The following is an 18240-nucleotide window of genomic DNA, read 5'->3' as shown; positions in this document are numbered from 1 at the left end:
TGTTGGCAAAGCCATGTTTTATCTAAAACCTGTAGGAGAAGAATCCTTCTTTGCCTTTTCTAGTTTCTGATAGCCCCAGATGTGACATGGCTTTCTCCTTATGTCTCTTCTCGTAGTCCTCCCTGCGTGTGTCCAAAGTTCTCCTTTTTTTTTTTGAGACGGAGTTTCGCTCTTGATACCCAGGCTGGAGTGCAATGGCGCGATCTCGGCTCACCGCAACCTCCGCCTCCTGGGTTCAGGCAATTCTCCTGCCTCAGCCTCCTGAGTAGCTGGGATTACAGGCACGCACCACCATGCCCAGCTAATTTTTTGTATTAGTAGAGACGGGGTTTCACCATGTTGACCAGGATGGTCTCGATCTCCTGACCTCGTGATCCACCCGCCTCGGCCTCCCAAAGTGCTGGGATTACAGGCTTGAGCCACCGCGCCCGGCCAAGTTCTCCTTTTTATAAAGACATCAGTCATACTGCATTAGGGCCCACTCTAATAACCTTTAACTTGATTAACTCTGTAAAAACTCCATTTTCTTTCTTTCTTTCTTCCTTCTTGTGATTTGAGACAAGGTTTTGCTCTGTCACCCAGGCTGGAGCGCAGTGGCAGATCATAGCTCACTGCAGCCTTAACTTCCTAGGCTCATGAGACGCATCCAATGCAGTGTCCCAAGTAACTGGGACTGTAAATAACTACCACCACGCTAGGCTAATTTTTAAATTTTTTTTTTAGATGAGGTCTCGTCCTATTGTCCAGGCTGGTCTCAAACTCACTGGCTCAAATGATCCTCCCACCTCAGCCTCCCAAAGTGCTAGAATTATAGGTGTGAGCCAACACACCTGGCCCAAAACCCTATTTTCAGATAGGGTCACATTCTGAGGTACTGGGAGTTAGGACTTCATCGTATCTTTTGTAGGGGGCACAATTCAACCTATAACACAAAGACAAAGAGAATTTACTTATCAGAGACTCTTACCAAAAGAACCTACTGAAGGATTTTCTTCATCAAGAAGGAAATTAGGCCAGGTGCAGTGGCTCACACCTGTAATCCCGGCACTTTGGGAGGCTGAGGCAGGTGGATCACCTGAGGTCAAGAGTTCCTGACCAGCCTGGCCAATGTGGCAAAACCCCATTTTTACTATAAAACACAAAAATTAGCTGGGCGTGGTGATGCAGATCTGTAATCTCAGCTACTCGGGAGGCTGAGGCAGGAGAATTGCTGAAACTCAGGAGGCAGAGGCTGCAGTGAGCTGAGATCACGCCACTGCACTCTGGGGCAACAAAGTGAGACTCCCACTCAAAAAAAAAAAAAAAAAAAAAAAACAAGGAAATTAAACTATGAGGAGGAAGTCGTATACAAAGAGAAACAATGACCAAACAATGCAGAGAAGACTCTTGCCTAAGATCATACTACCCTTAAATAGTATAGTCAGTATTTGTACCCAGGTCGTCTGACAGTTTAGGCCATGCTCTTAACTTTTATAGTTCATACATCTCTATGAGGACCGTTTCAAAAGTCTCATGAGGTAACATAGAGGATAGTATTTCAGACTTTCTTTGAATTTCAATATTCAGTCACTATGTTTTTTTTTTTGAGACAAGTCCTCACTCTCTTTCAGGCTGGAGTGCAATGGCGCAATTGATCTCCACTCACTGCAGCCTTGGCCTCCAGGACTCACGCAATCCTCCTGCCTCAGCCTCCTGAGTAGCTGAGACTACAGGGACATGCCACCATGCCTGGCTAATTGGTCAGTATTTATTGATCATGTATAATGAGAACCTAAGAAGATTTCAGAGAATCAAAAGATCAGATCCCTTTTTCTCTTTCTCAAATTACGGAGGAATGAGTTTTTTGTTCTTTGTTTTTTTCCTGAAGAATTTATTCACATCGGTATTCATTTTGTGTTTTTTTTCCCCTGTGAGGCACTGTGATAGGTGTTCTAGGTACAAGTGGTGGGAGAACCATTACTCCATAGTTCTTAATTTCGAGGAGCTTATAGTCTAATGAAAATGTTTTCTAAAAAAAGGTAGAAAGCGTTATGTGCCTTGAGAGAGAAACAGATGTTGTGAGGGGAGTTCAGAGGAAAGATTATCTTTGCTCTGTGTGATGGGGGATGTGGTGCCCATTTGCTGGACTTTGAAAGACAAACAGGACAACAATTAACTACATCAATGATTTATTGAGTATCTACTGTGTGCCTGGAGCTATGTTTGGAGCTTTTTATCCTGATCTCATTTATTCCTCACAATAACCCTGTTAGGTCAATATTGTCATTCTAAAATTAAACATGAGAAGATTGAAGGTCATCAAAAGTGAGTGGTAGATGCTGGGCCTGGTGGCTCCCACCTGTAATCCCAGCACTTTGGGAGGCCGTGGCAGGTGGATCACTTGAGGCTGGGAGTTGGAGACCACCTGGGCAACATGGTGAAACACCATCTCTACTAAAACTACAAAAATTAGCCGGGTGTAGTGGCAGGTGCCTATAAATCCCAGCTACTTGGGAGGCTGAGGCAGGAGAATCACTTGAACCAGGGAGGCCGAGATTGCAGTGAGCAGAGATCGTGCCACTGCACTCCATCCTGGGCGACAGAGGGAGACTCTATGCCAAAAAAAAAAAAAAAAAAAAAAAAAAATTGGCTGGGCGCTGTGGCTCAAGCCTGTTATCACAGCCCTACAGTACTTTGGGCGGCCAAGGCTAGCGGATTGTTTGAGCTCAGGAATTTGAGACCAGCGTGGGCAACATGGTGAAAACCTATCTCTACAAAAAATATAAAAGTCAGCTGGGTGTGGGTGGTGCACACCTGCAGTCCCAGCTACTCGCGAGGCTGAGGTGAGAGGATCACTTGAGCATGAGAGGTAGAGGCTGCAGTGAGCTGTGATTGTACCATTGCATTCTAGCCTGGGTGACAGAGTGAGATCCTATCTCAAAAAAAAAAAAAAAAAAGAAAGAAAGAAAGAAAGGAAGGAAGGGGGAAAATAAAAGAAAAAGAAAACATACACCTACAGAAAAACCAAAAAAACAAAAAATCCAAGTGACTTGCTCAAAGTCACATAATTAAGAACCAGACATAGATTAAAGGTAGACCTACTCTTTTTTTTTTTTGAGACGGAGTTTCGCTCTTGTTACCCAGGCTGGAGTGCAATGGCGCAATCTCGGCTCACCGCAACCTCCGTCTCCTGGGTTCAAGCAATTCTTCTGCCTCAGCCTCCTGAGTAGCTGGGATTACTGCACATGCCACCACGCCCAGCTAATTTTTTATTTTTAGTAGAGACAGGGTTTCTCCATGTTGGTCAGGCTTGTCTCGAACTCCCGACCTCAGGTGATCCGCCCGCCTCGGCCTCCAAAGTGCTGGGATTACAGGCGTGAGCCACTGCGCCCAGCCTGGTAGACCAACTCTTGAATCTAGATCTGGCTGGTTCCAAATTCTCTGCGCTTTCATCTCCCCAACAGTTTTCTTTCTTTTTTTCTCTTTCTTTTTCTTTCTCTTTTCTTTCTTCCCTTCCTTCCTTCTTTCTTTTTTTTTTTTTTTAAATAAAATAAATTTCCAGCTGGGTGTGGTGGCTCACGCCTGTAATTCTAGCACTTTGGGAGGCCAAGGTGGGAGGATCACAAGGTCAGGAGTTAGAGACCAGCCTGACCAACTTGATGAAACCTGGCCTCTACTAAAATTACAAGAATTAGCTGGGCGTGGTGGCGCGCACCTGTAATCCCAGCTTCTCGGGAGGCTGAAGTAGGAGAGTCGCTTGAACCGGGGAGGCGGAGGTTGCAGTGAGCCATCATCGTGCCACTGCACTCCAGCCTGGGCGACAGATTGAGATTCCATCTAAAAATAAAATAAAATAAATAAATAAAAATAAATTTCCTAATTATTCATGTAGCACTTTCTCTTAGCATAACAGTTTTTAGAGTAGGTAAACACATGTTTTTTTCTCCATTTCCAAAAGTCAATTATTATTTATCCTTCTAATTCAAATGCCAGGTCCGTTTATGACAGAGATTCTCAAAAAAGTGATCCACAGACAAGTTACACCATTAGGTCACTGGATGAGTTTGCAGAAGTGCAAATTTCCAGACCCCATTCTCAAAGATTCTAAGTACGTTTGAGATGAGATCCAAAGAATCTGTTTAAAACAAAACAAAACAAAACAAAAAACCCAAACGTATTCAGCCTCTCTTGTGTCTAGAAGGTCTTCGGTAAGCTTTTCGAAGAAATAAGTTCGTCTTGGGAAGAACACTCTAGATAAGCTTTCCAATAGTCTTTCCCAAACTGTCATGCCTGAGGTTCAGGACTTACTCATTCCTGAGAGCACAGCGAATAGCTGAAGGACTGATCGGCTGATGAGGGTTTACATCTACATACATCTCAATTTAGCAGCACACACTAAGCTAGCTGGCAAATTGCTTAAAGTCACATGGGAAATCTGCGCGTTGGGCTATGTTTGGAAGATGTGGAGGAGCAAGGCAGACCTGACCGGTCAGATAGGGAAGACACTGAATCTGAAACCCAAATATCTCAGGGGTCAATTCACAGAGAATGGGAACAAGCCGGGTTAGTCCAACTCATGCGCAGGCGCAGAAGAAAGACGGACGCTCAAACTAAGGCGCGCCCTTCCCCCACTCTTTCAGGCCAACTCCCACTGCGCAGGCGCCTAGAGTGCACCAAGATGGCCGCCCCCGTGGATCTTGAGTTGAAGAAGGTAAAAGAGGGTCTTGGGCAAGCGGAAACCTTCTCTTAGGAGGTTGAGGGGACTATAGGCAAGAATTTCGAGTGAGGCCCAAGCCTTGCAGAAGGAAGGAGGGTTCAGTGGATTAGGGAATGGTTTCCCAGAGTCCTAAGGCCTCAATGGGTCTCCTTAAACTGGGGCGGGGGCGAGCGGCTCTTGCTGGGTAGGAGCCGGCTGGTCTGGGTGGGGTAAGTTTGTGAGCCTGTCTCGGGCCTGCCCAGTCTTTCTGAGCTCCAGAGACATGTCGTTGCGTTTGGAGCCTTCAGGGACTCACTTTCATAGTAGCAACTATAGAGAGCATTTCAAATGGGGGTCCCTTCGGACCCCTTGCCTGAGCTGTGGTATCCATAATTCTGCCTCATTTGCTTTGAAAAACTCAAAGTCCAACCTTTGTTTTTAGGCCATTTATTCGGTTCTATACCTTGAAAGCTTGCAGTCTGTACAGTTTGGAAAATCAGGGATTCTAGCAGCAATGCTCATTTCAGGATTTTGACCCCCTCCTCCTTTTGAAGGACTTGTCAAAAAAAAAAAAAAAAAAAAGTAAAGTATTCCAAATAAAACTGGTATCAGAAGGCATTGGGTTTCCTGCTTTCCTCAAACAGTTGCTTATAAATGTGTTGTTACTCAGATTTTTGCTAAGAATGATCAGTATTCTGACACCGCTGATGACCCCAAACCAGTATGCTTTGTGCAGTGGGGTGGATTGGAAAGGACCCTAGGATTTATCTATTTTAAATCTACCTTTCTAGAAAAGTATGTCAGAGGTTGGGACTAGAATCCAGTATTTTGTCTTACCTCACACTTTTTTGACTATTATTTTGGGTTCTTCAGATGAGCAACATCTTAGTTAAGACTGCCTCTGATGAACCTGTGCAAAAGAAATAGGACAGCCGAAATAACTGTTGCTCCTAACAGATGAAGCTTTTACTACTGTTCTGAGGATATTATGTGTTTGTGTCTTGCTTTTTGTTATTCTTGTCTTGAATCTTGTAAATCTAGCCCTTAGGTGTTCCCTAATCTTTAACAGTTTACTAGCTTCTTTAGCAAGCTGTACAGAGCAGTCAGATAATACCGGAATTTTACATTCAAAACAAAATTGTGCATTCTAAAAATTTACCTTTCTTTCTATTAAAAATACAGATTTAAATCAGAGTTTAGTGAATGGATTTACCTCCTGGTACTTTTGAGTTTGTTGCTGCATTTGAAACATGTGGACAGTCAATGTAAACTAAGAAAATGGTTACAGACCTAAACTAAATAATTTTGACAACCAATTAAATTAAAAACTTGTTTAAAGGTTTTATCTTCTTTCTTTTTTTTTTTTTGAGACAGTTTTGCTCTTGTTGTCCAGGCTGGAGTGCAATGGTGTGATCTCAGCTCACTGCAACCTCTACCTTCCGGGTTTAAGAGGTTCTTCTGGCCGGGCGCGGTGGCTCACGCCTATAATCCCAGCACTTTGGGAGGCCGAGGTGGGTGGATCACGAGGTCAAGAGATCGAGACCATCCTGGTCAACAAGGTGAAACCCCGTCTCTACTAAAAATACAAAAATTAGCTGGGCCTGGTGGCGTGCACCTGTAGTCCCAGCTACTCGGGAGGCTGAGGCAGGAGAATCACTTGAAGCCAGGAGGTGGAGGTTGCGGTGAGCCGAGATCGCGCCATTGCACTCCAGCCTGGGAAACAAGAGCGAAACTCCGTCTCAAAAAAAAAAAAAAAAAAAAAAAAAAAGAGGTTCTTCTGCCTCAGCCTCCTGAGTCGCTGAGATTACAGGCATGCACCATCACACCCGGCTAATTTTGTATTTTTAGTAGAGACAAAGTTTCTCCATGATAGTCAGGCTGGTCTTGAACTCCCGACCTCAGGTGATCTGACCGCCTTGGCTTCCCAGAGTGCTGAGATTACAGGCATGAGTTACTGTGCCCGGCCTAAAGGTTTTATCTTCTAATATTGTTACAGGGTCCTTTTCTTGGGTGGAGACAAATAGGAAATTTCAGGCCCCTTCCCTCCCCCAAAGTAAATCTTTCTAAATCTTACTAGTATGTGAAAACAAGGTCAGAATAAAAATTATGTAGTAGCTTTTGCTGTGCATTGCAGTCACAAATGTTATTATTAAGGCACAAATTTGACAGCATGTGAAAGTCATTCCAGGCACTTCAACAAGAGTATCCAAGAACTGTTTTATCTCCAGTACACAAGGGTCAGATTTGGCCTGATAGGTGTGGATGAAGATCATGATGCAATTCTTTTGTCAGTGCTTTGCATTTTTTCTCACTCTCTTTTTGATCTTCTTCTTAAAAATATTTATATTTTGAATATTACTATAGACAGTAGAATGGAAAGGTTCCTGAACTAAGAAGTTAGAAGAAATGGATTTAAATACCTGCCTTTCCCCCAAAAGTGGCTTGTGCAAGCCACTTTTATCTCTTAACTCGTTTAGTTACTTAATTTTTTTTTTTTTTTTTTAAAAGGAGTCTTGCTTTGTCGCCCAGGCTGGAGGGCAGTGGCACGATCTCAGCTCACTGCAACTTCCACCTCCTGGGTTCAGGTGATTCTCCTGCCTCAGCCTCCCACATAGCTGCGACTGCAGGTGCCGTCACCATGCCCGTCACCATGCCCGGCTAATTTTTGTATTTTTAGTAGAGACAGGGTTTCACCATACTGGCCAGACTGGTCTTGAACTCCTGACATTGTGATCTGCCCACCTCAGCCTCCCAAAGTGTTGGGATTACAGGCGTGAGCCACCGCATCCAGCCTAATTACTTAATTTGTAAATTGTAGATGATGAAACTGCCAGTGCTAACTCACGGGATTATTGAGAAGCATAAATGAGATTTATCATTATATTTCCTCATTAATATTCTTATATTCATATTCCCATGTTAATATTTCAAATTAATGTGAGAAAGTGCTTTGAATCTAATTGTGCAATACAAATGTAGTGAGTTGTTATTTTATGGTTCTTGTTTTAAATTTCTGGGTTTCATTCTTGACTGTTGCATTTATTTCTTTTATTACTCCTTGAGTATTTGACCTTTTTTTTTTTTTTTTTTTTTTTTTGAGATGGAGTCTTGCTCTGTTACCCAGGCTGGAGTGCAGTGGCTCAATCTTGGCCCACTGCAGTCTCTGCCTCCTGGGTTCAAGTGATTTCCTCTGCCTTAGCCTCCCAAGTAACTGGGACTATAGGTGCGCACCATCATGCCCAGCTAATTTTTTGTATTTTAGTAGAGACGGGTTTTCACCATGTTGTCCAGGATGGTCTTGATCTTCTGAACTTCTGATCCGCCTGCCTCAGCCTCCTAAAGTGCTGGATTACAGGCATGAGCCACCACGCCTGGCCAAGTACTTGCTACTTAATATGGTTATTGTTTAATGTGCATTGTTTTGCTTCACGCTGATTGCATCTTCTGATGATTGTAAATTCAGTATCTAGTATAGTGTCTTGATTGTTTACAATTATGTTGACTTTTATTGATGTTTGCTTTGGTAAATTCCACAGCTTTGTCTCTGGCTAGCATGTTTTGTTCTAATATATTTGGATTTGACGTAAATGTTTTCTGTAAAATGTTTTACCTACTAAATCATGGACTTGTTTTTATTAGGCCTTCACAGAGCTTCAAGCCAAAGTTATCGACACTCAACAGAAGGTGAAGCTGGCAGACATACAGATTGAACAGCTAAACAGAACGAAAAAGCATGCACATCTTACAGATACAGAGATCATGACTTTGGTAGATGAGACTAACATGTATGAAGGTGTAGGAAGAATGTAAGTAAAGAATGTCCTTAATAGAGTTATTTTGGGAGTGCTTTTGTCTGAATTAAATAGAATTTGTTTATCCTAAAACTTGAGTTAGGCCAGGCACGGTGGCTGAAGCCTGTAATCCCAGCACTTGGGGCGGCTGAGGAGGGTGGATCATTTGAGGGCAGCCTGGCCAATATGATGAAACCCTGTGACTACCACAAATACAAAGATTAGCCGAGCATGGTGGCACTTGCCTGTAGTTCCAGCTACTTGGGAGGCTGAGGCAGGAGAGTTGCTTGAACCTGGGAGGTGGAGATTGCAGTGAGCGGAGATCATGCCATTGCCCTTGAGCCTGGGCAACAGAGGTAGCTGTGTACAAAACGAAACAAAGCAAAGCAAAACCTGGGTTAAAGTATCATAGAAATAACTTTAAAGATTATCTAATTAAGTGCCTTCTTTTTTTCAGACGAGGAGCTGAACCTCAGTAGATTAATGAAAGTGTTTAATTTTAGACTTTGAAGTATATTTCTTAAGTGCTTACCTCCCTGTTCTGTCTGTGATTAGGTACTTAAGTGTGTAAGTTCAGTAATAAAAATATGATTCATTGTGGAAAATGTTTATAGTAATTTGATATTGTAGGTGAAGATTTATTTAAGTAGGTATAGTTTTTTTGTTTTTTTTTTGAGACGGAGTTTCGCTCTTGATACCCAGGCTGGAGTGCAATGGCGCGATCTCGGCTCACCGCAACCTCCGCCTCCTGGGTTCAGGCAATTCTCCTGCCTCAGCCTCCTGAGTAGCTGGGATTACAGGCACGCGCCACCATGCCCAGCTAATTTTTTGTATTAGTAGAGACGGGGTTTCACCATGTTGACCAGGATGGTCTCGATCTCCTGACCTCGTGATCCACCCGCCTCGGCCTCCCAAAGTGCTGGGATTACAGGCTTGAGCCACCGCGCCCGGCCTAAGTAGGTATAGTTTTAACCTCCTCTTCCCTACTCAATTTATTAGGAGTGATACAAATCATAAATCTGTCAAATGCCTGATCACGGTTGTAAAAGAAAAATAAATATTCAGTTGTCTTTTAAATACATTCATTCTGGCTGGGTGCGGTGGCTTGTGCCTACAATCCCAGCACTTTGGGAGGCTGAGGTGGGTGGATTCCCTGAGGTTAGGGGTTCGAAACCAGCCTGGCCAACACGGTGAAACTCCACCTCTACTAAAAATATAAAAATTAGCCAGGCATGGTGGCACACACCTGTAATCCCAATTGCTTGGGAGACTGAGGCAGGAGAACCACTTGAATCGGGGAGGTGGAGGTTGCAGTGAGCCGAGATTGTACCATTGCACTCCAGCCTGGGCGACAAGAGTGAAACTCCGTCTCAAAAAACAAACAAAAAATACACTAATTCTATGTGTCACGTGTTGTTCTAATAGGAGGACAACTCACATGTGAGAAACCTAATAAATCATTTTATTTTTTGTTTGTTCTAATTATTATACAATTAACTACGTACATTTCACTTTTTTTCTTTTAAAAATGTTACCCTTGTGAGAGAGACTAGGTCTGCTTCATATTCTTTAAGCAGAAAAAAAGGAATGGAAAAGCCCTTAAGTACAGGTCACATTCCATTTCAGTGAGCTAAAAGGAGAAGACTGATTTTTTCTTTTAAGTTGGGGGGAGGTACAGAAGGAGGGTTTTTCTGGAATTTGGTCTTTGAGAATTACTTAGTAAGTGGACCATTACTTCAGGTTTGGAGATCTTTTAGTTAGAATGGAATTTGACCTCAGTCTTGGGATGACTTGTTTTGTGATTGATTTGAAGGAAGAATAACATGTGTAAAATTTAATAATGGCTTTGAAATGACATCATGAGAAGTAGACCCTGCTCATCACTGATTAATCCATATCTTTATGGTTCGGAATTAGATTATGTTAAATTGTTCATCTGATTTACTTTCTCAGAATGAATAATATAGTACAAGGAAATTTTATCTCCAAGCTCATATATTTCATTTTAGTTTGTTTTGAGAGGATAAGGATCCCAGTTTGAAAGTTTCTTACTGGGACGCAAAAGAATTGGGATAAGAACAAAGTAGAACCCTTGAATATGTGTCTGTGTAGTGTGAAATGCATTGTTGGCATTCACTACAGGATAATTTTATCCTTAATGTGAATATCCTTAGGTCTTAAAACAGTAATGCTAGCTTTTCTAGTATGCCTGTTAACATGTTGTACTTGGATTTCACATCACTGCACTAGCCTTTGTTTGCAATAGCTAAAGAATTCCTTTTTCAAAATAGAAAAACTGTTTCACTCTCTTTGGCCTTTTGAGCTACAGTGAATTTTTAGTTTTTAATTAGAAGAGTTTCCTTTATTAAATGTTCTGCAGAATGGACAGGAGAGTTGCTTTTTTATACATATTGTCCAAAGTGCTACAGATAGGTTGTTTTCCATACAAAGAATTTTAGAGTTTAAAGGCTAGGATATGAATTAGTTAATGGTAGAATGGTATTATTTCCAGAAGGTTTATTTCCTATAAATGATGTTTCTTAAAAGAATTATGCAGTTTTAAATGTTTGGGTAAAGTTGAGCTTCTACATGATTTCAGACTTCTGTTTTAAATTTGACTTTTGTACTTTCTGCATCTCACCAGGAGCATGAGTTTGACCCTGTGTTGTAGGGGCATGTAAGGTGAATGGCGTTTGTTGTTTGGCTAGAGTATTAGTGTGCTGAGAGGAAGAAAAGACTTGCTGAGTATTAGTCTGGTCATGAGGATGTTCTCTTTCTTGACGCTAAACGTGAAATATCTATTTCTGAATTTATAGTCTTGAGTATTTGAGTATCATTGTGATTCACGTCTTTAATTCTAGTCTTTACCTTAATTTGTTTTTTCTTTTCCTTTTGAGTGTTATATGGAAATTCTGATTAGAATATTACTTTTTCCCAAATTTTTATTTTAAAACCACAGATAATAAAATCCAAAACTTCGTTTTTCTTTTAGAACCTGCAGTAGATTTTCCCATGGCTGAAATTCAGGTCTCATTGTTTCTTGCCTGGACTTTTATGATAGCATCTTAACTCTTCTTTCTTCCTGCCTTCATTCTGTCTGTCCAAATCCATTCTTCACACATCTGGCAAGATTAATCACATCAATATTGTTCATAAAATCCTTTGTTCATCCTCTGTTGTCCACAGGATAAAATGTAAACTTGCTGGCCTTGCATTCATGGTTATTCATAATCTGTTCTTAATTTACCCTTTGTCTCAGGTCTCACCACTTTCTTTTTCCAGGGTTAGGATAGCATGTGTATTTCAGCTCATGGACCTACCTCCTTCTACTAGTTTTGTGTTATGTGTTGAGAAAAAGTTTGAGGTGTCATATGGGTTTTAAACATGCTTTAGTTGATTAGTTCCACAGTGAGGGTAGAAGAGTAGTAGCACGTGTACCAGAAATTGTTATCCTATCCTTGCCACATAGGTTTCCTCACACATGCTATGTTTTTGTGTTTTTTTGCTTTTGCTCAGTCTTTGGCTGAATAACATTGCCCTTGGCTGGTAATATTCCTCTTTTCCTTGTGAAATTCTCATCCTTCAAGACATAGCTCAGATCTTACTTTGCCTTTGAAGATTTTTCCACCCCCTGGGGCAGACTCATTCACTCTTTCCTTGGCGATAGCAGGGCTTTTGTTCCTACAGCTAGTAAAGCACATTGAGTGTGTAGGTGTGTTCCCAACCAGACTGTCAGCTCTGTGAGACCATGTATATATATGTATTATCTTTGTTTCCGCATTCTCAGTATAATGGTATAATGTCTGGCACAAAATAGCTGTTAAATGTGTATTGATTTGAATTGAACCTGATACTTTTTTCTTGCCTAAAATAACGTTTTTTCTTCTGGTTTCTTAGAAAAAAAGTATTTTAGAAAGTGTCAGAGACTTAAGAGTGAGTTTATTATCCTGTTTTAATACATGATTCATGTAAGATGAAATTATAAAAGTAATATATATTTTGACTAAGTTCAAAAAAATTATATCTGACCAAAATCCTGTCCTTTGATCTGACAGGATTAATTCTTTATTAAATATATTGAGAAGGTTGACTAATTCTAAATACCAGCTAGTTGAAGAGATGATCACAACTGACAATATAGAAAACCTAAACCTTTAGGATTATGCTTGAGGGTAGTATAATAAAGGCTTAGAGAATAAAGGCTATTTTATACGTAATATTGTCAATAAAATTTTATCCATTTTACCTTACTAATCTTCATACAGAATGGAAGTCAGAGTTTTTTTTTAGGGTATGCATTTAGTTAAACAAATCATTGCAGGCCCAGATACCTTTCAGTTCACAAGTATGGACTCATTTTGTAGTGTTAAATACCTCTTATACATGGCTATTTTTGGTTTAAAACAAGGAAAGTCAAGCTACAGGATAAGAGATGATGAATTGCTATATACTGTAAGCTCTGAGTATTTGTTGCTCAAAGCTATATTCCATCCAGTCTTTTGGCATGTGGCCAGTACATTTTAGTTCTCTTACTTCATATTCTTTAGAGAGGCTGTTATGTAGCCTGATACTACTACCACCAATTTCTAGTTTTGCTACTTAAGCTGTTTGTGAGCTGACCTCACCATACTGCTTTGAGAACTATGATGAAAGTTACAACTGGGGAATGATCTGTCTGAATATTTGGAAGTGTTTGTCTTTGCATCTTTGTAGCATGCAAGGAGGGAATAGGCAAATCTCAAATGTTATGTGACTATTTCTTATATTTTTTTTTTCATGGGTAAAAATGTTTATAATTGCTTGCTTGGGGGTTTTCTTTCTTTTCTACTTTGCAAGGTAGAGGATAAGAGTATTTTTAAAATAAGAATTTACATTTGGAAGTGCACTTAAATGCCATTTAACCGTGCTAGTGTTTGAAAGGACCATCATTAGAATAAATGTCAGACTTATTTTTATGAGCAATGTAAGTATGATCCTAACCCTGATTTGATGTCAGATCTATTATTTGAATACCCTTTTTGCTTGAGCATTACATAAATAACATTTTTTTCCAAAAGAGACAAATTAACTTTTTATTTTTTTAATATAAGAGGAACTTGAGTAGATTAGCCTTTAAAAAGTACAATTAGTGCCTTTTTAAAACTTGAACCTAACTAAAAATAACTTTGTACCATATTTAAACTAATTTAGAGGTATGCCACCATTCTGTGGATATTTTTTACATTTAAGGAACTAAGAATGAACAATGGTATAAATCTGCCAACTAGATAAGTGTCTAGCAATGCAAAAATTGCTGTTTGGGAGCGGTGTTACTATTTCTACTTGTTGAACTAATTTAATGGTTGATCTCTAACGGTTGAAAGATCCAGAAGTGTAAAACGTAAGATAAATGTAGCATAAGTAGAAAGTGAAACAGTAAGTGTATTCCTGATAAATAACAAATTAAAAAAGAAATCTAAATAGTTGAGCAGTTTTTCAACTGGTAAGGTTGTAGAAATCAACTCTTCATGACAGCTTGACTGAACTGCCCCCTTGATCAAAGTGTTATGTTGGTTTTGTTGTGATTGTATTTGTTAGTTTGGATATTGACCTATATAATTTGAATTGTGGCATTTAGTAAATGCAGAATGAAATATTTGCAGCTTCCCTTAGTTATGCTAAATGTTAATAGCAAGAGGTATGCTCATGCTGTTTCAAGTTTTGCAACCCTTTTATAATTTGATGTAGCTGTAGAGTTGATCTTCCACTCAATTTAAGGTAATTTTAAAACTGAAGAAATGGTAATATTATATTTTATTGCTAAGAGGTTAGGAAATGAAATTTAAACAATCTTAGTATAGTAAATATTGATATTCTTGGTAAATACTGTTGATATTATAGTAAAAATAGTTTATATTGTTGCTCTCAGCAGGATCAAGTTTGAATATTTTATTTAGTTCATACTACAGGGGAAAAAATAATGTGTGAGATTACTTTTGGTGTGAGAGTCACATTGCAAATGCTAATTTATAAATTCCTTTTATGCCCTTTTTAAAGGTATTAATCTGTATTTTAGAGAAAGCGAAGCAAAGATGGTTGTCAAAAGTAAGATGAGGTTATTTTTTAGATTAAAAAAATTTTTTAGATTTTACTTGAAAGGAAGAGAAGTTCTTGGTGTTCAGCTGCTTTTACTAATAGAACATGACCCATCCTTCTTGTGTTTTTATACAGAGCCATTTAAAGTCATGGCTTTCATTGCCCAGAGTTCTAAGTGAAAACAACAACAACTTTTCCTGTTGTGCAGGGAAAAATGACTTCAGTTTTGTTGACTTTGAATATGTATATAACCCCAGATGGGCACACTCTCCTCTTACACAGATTTAGTACTCTGGGGAGAGGAAATTTTTAAGTAATATTCTTAATTTCCTTGAGTTGTCAGTGATTTAAAAACTTGGTGTTCATTATAACTCTGCTCTACTGCTTTCTAGAATGACATCACTGTTTTTGTGCCAGAGTGACTTAAACATTTGCGTAAGAATTACATAGTCCTGTTTCTTCTGCAGATGAGTATTTTTTAATAATTCTTTCCCTGCTTCTCCTCCCATATGCCCCAGAATCTAAAGATTCTCACCAAAACACAGGAAATTAATTTTGAAAATGTTACGCTAATTAGACATCTTGTTAAAAAAGGGAAAAGAAGTCTGTTATCTTGGAGAGTACAAACATACTAAAATAAACTTGTTATGGGGTTACTTATTTTAGGCTTTGGACTTGTTTTAAAAACATAAATGTAATTGATTCACTTAGCTACTTAGTGGACTTTGCTTGCTTCTGCATTTCCTGACATCAAAAGACCTGGCATTTTTTTTTTTTTTTTAACTGACAAAGGATTAAACAAAATCAACCTTTGTTGTATGAAAGTAGCAGTCGTTTGCAGGATACTACAGTGTGTTCCAGTTGATGCTAAGCAACTGAGCGAAAGGTGAAAAGTACCATTTGCTTGCTGTTCATATGTAAAAAAAATTAAGGTAGCAGCAATCTGAATTGTTACTTTGTCACTGAGGAATTGTGTGCTGTAACTAACTTAACTAGCTGAATATCTCCAAAAACAGTCAATTTTAAGCCATACCAAAAATTTTCTGATTGTAGCTGCCACTTACCTCATAGTGCAAAGTTAGGAATAACTTACTATCTAATCTGAGACAGAGGACTGAAATGTTCATGTCAAGGAACATAATCTGCTTAATGAAATATCCAAGAAGGTGCTCAGAAAAATATTGACTTAGAAGGTGAGTCAGTTCATATATATATGAACACATACTTAGTAATGCCTTTTGTCATTCTTTTCTTTCTTATTAATATCAGGAATTACTGTTAACTGCAAATATCCTTTACTCTGATGAAATAATTAGGATTGTAATGTGTTACATGCACCATGACTGCCCATGCTTTTGTGAAGAGTGTATGCTCATTTTATTTATATAATTTAAGTTCAAATGGACCTGTCTGGGAGAATGTTATTTCATTGTTCTGGCCAGGAGCTTTTATTACCATCTCTTGTTTTGCAGTAGATCAGTTATCTTGAAATGGACTAGATTACTTGGAAGCCACTATCCTTTTTGCTTTGAAGAGGACTTGAAATATTCTGATACCAAAATTTGTACAGCAACAGGAGCCTAGTATCAAAGATGTGTCTTTAAATAGATAAGAACATGACTGCCCTAAGCCCAACTTTTATATTGGTTCAGAGTTAAAAGATTTGGATCACAATATGCATCCTGTATGTGTGTGTCTGACTGAGACTTTTGCATTTGTGACAAAGTATATTTATATTTCTCTATGACATTTTGCTTTTGTACCAGGAGTACTCTGCTATCTGTCCTCCAATACTCATTGAATAGTAATTTTAAAATATTTTATCTGTTACTATATTTTAACTTACTAGTAAAATAAGGATCGTGTCTTGGAAAAAGTTGTGGAATAACTCAGTGCATATATGTGGAAATGTTTGGGGTTTGATGAAGCCAGAGTAAAAGTGGTAAACATCAGAGGTGCTTACTTACCAGAATACTTAGAATACCAAATAGTAACCCGAAATAAACATCATGTTTAAAATAGATTAACATACTACTGCTTCCATTTCAGGAGTAATAGTTTTGATTTAAAAATAGGCAGTAATTTTTAATTAGTACAAATTGAACATAGCAGTGTGTGTTACTCTACTAGAACAAGGAACGCTTATATGGGATTGGGTTCTGGAAGGTACCATGATTCTCCAATAATTTCAGTGAGTTATCAGTCCTCCTCTTACTTGACCTATCAGTAGCATTTGTTCCTGTTGATCTTTCTTCCTTGAAGCACTGCCTTGGCTTGCAGGATACAACTTCTTGGTATTCTTCCTACCTCACTGTCCATTCCTTCTCAGTTTCCTTTACTGTCTTCATTTATTTTGCATTTGTAAATATTAGATTGACTTTGGGCTTAGCCCTTGGGTTTTTTTTTTTTTTTTTTTTTTTGTCTATATGTACTCAGTCTCTTAGTAATCTCATCCAGGAGTATCTCTAAATGCAGTTTTATATACTGACAACTCCCAGATTTTTATCTTTAACTTAGATCCCTTCCCTGAACTCCAGAGTTATATATCTAGCTGTCTACTTTACATCTTCATTTGATGGTCTGATAGGCATCTCAGAATTAACTTGGCCAGAATAAAATTTTTGCTGTTTGCAAACAAACCATCTCTTCTCTCAGTATTACTAAGTGGCTTTTCCATCCTTCAAGGACTTCCAAATCTTGAAGTCATCTTTGGCCCCTCTCTTTCAATCTTATATTCAGTTCATTAGCAAATACTGTTGACTGTATCTTTAAATTTTGTTCAAAATCTGAAGACTTCTACTTATCACCACCCTGGTCTAATTTACCATTGGTTTATAGCAGTTGCTTCCTAAGTAGACTTCTTGCCTTTTTTTTTTTTTTTTTTTGGAGACAGAGTCTCCCTCTGTCGCCCAGGCTGGAGTGTAGTGGCATGATCTCGGCTCACTATAGCCTCCGCCTCCCGGGTTCAAGTGATTCTCCTGCCTCAGCCTCCTGAATAGTTGGGATTACAGGCACCCATCACCATGCCCGGCTAATTTTTGTATTTTTAGTAGAGACGGGGTTTTGCCATGTTGGTCAGGGTGGTCTTGAACTCCTGACCTCAGGTGATCCACCCACCTCGGCCTCCCAAAGCAGAATAATCCTTTTAAAATGTAAGTCAAGATCACTATAGTCAAAATCTTCAGATGGCCTCCCATTTCATCAGTGAAAAAGACAGTCTTTTGCACTTGACAGTTTCTCTGCCTGAAGCCTTCTTCCAGATGTGTCCATTGCTTACCCTTTCTCTTCTTTCAGGTTGTTTCAAAAAAGGCAATGAAGCCTTTCATGACCATCCTATTTAAAAGTATACACCTAACTAGCACACACAGTTATTTGCCTCTTGGCTTTATTTTTCTCCATGGTACCTTACCATCTGGCAACAATGATACTAATTGTCTTTTTTTTTTTTTCTTCTACCCTCCATGGTATCAGATGTCTTTCTTAAAGAATAAACATTATTGAGATATAAGTTATATAGAGTAAAATACATTCATTTTAGGAATACAGTTGGGTGAATTTTGACAAATGTAGCCACCACCCCAATCATGATAAAGAACATTTTCATCACTCTAAAAATTTCTTTCTTGCTTCTTTCAAGTCAGTCCTCTCCTTTCTTAATCCTGGCTCCAGGCTGCTGCTAATCTGATTTCTATTACTATA

At 39.1% G+C, this 18240-nt stretch overlaps 1 protein-coding gene across 1 annotated transcript in view; it reads left to right on the top strand.

Annotated features, from left to right (window-relative positions):
• The first annotated feature begins 4599 nt into the window (after positions 1–4599).
• The window catches only part of PFDN1 (prefoldin subunit 1), a 60686-nt gene continuing 47045 nt past the window's right edge, over positions 4600–18240 (top strand). Inside the window, exons 1-2 of the mRNA XM_012471724.2 lie at positions 4600–4690; positions 8315–8481. Of these exons, the coding sequence (XP_012327147.1) occupies positions 4658–4690; positions 8315–8481 (200 nt within the window). The 5' untranslated portion in view covers positions 4600–4657. The remainder of the gene's footprint in view (positions 4691–8314; positions 8482–18240) is intronic.

This window comes from Aotus nancymaae, unplaced genomic scaffold (assembly GCF_030222135.1).
Source record: "Aotus nancymaae isolate 86718 unplaced genomic scaffold, 86718_ANA_hifiasm-v0.15.2.pri h1tg000064l_1, whole genome shotgun sequence".
NCBI classification, from domain to species: Eukaryota; Metazoa; Chordata; class Mammalia; order Primates; family Aotidae; genus Aotus; species Aotus nancymaae.
Note: the sequence above shows the minus strand (reverse complement) of the source record. Positions and strands in the feature narration are given on the sequence as shown.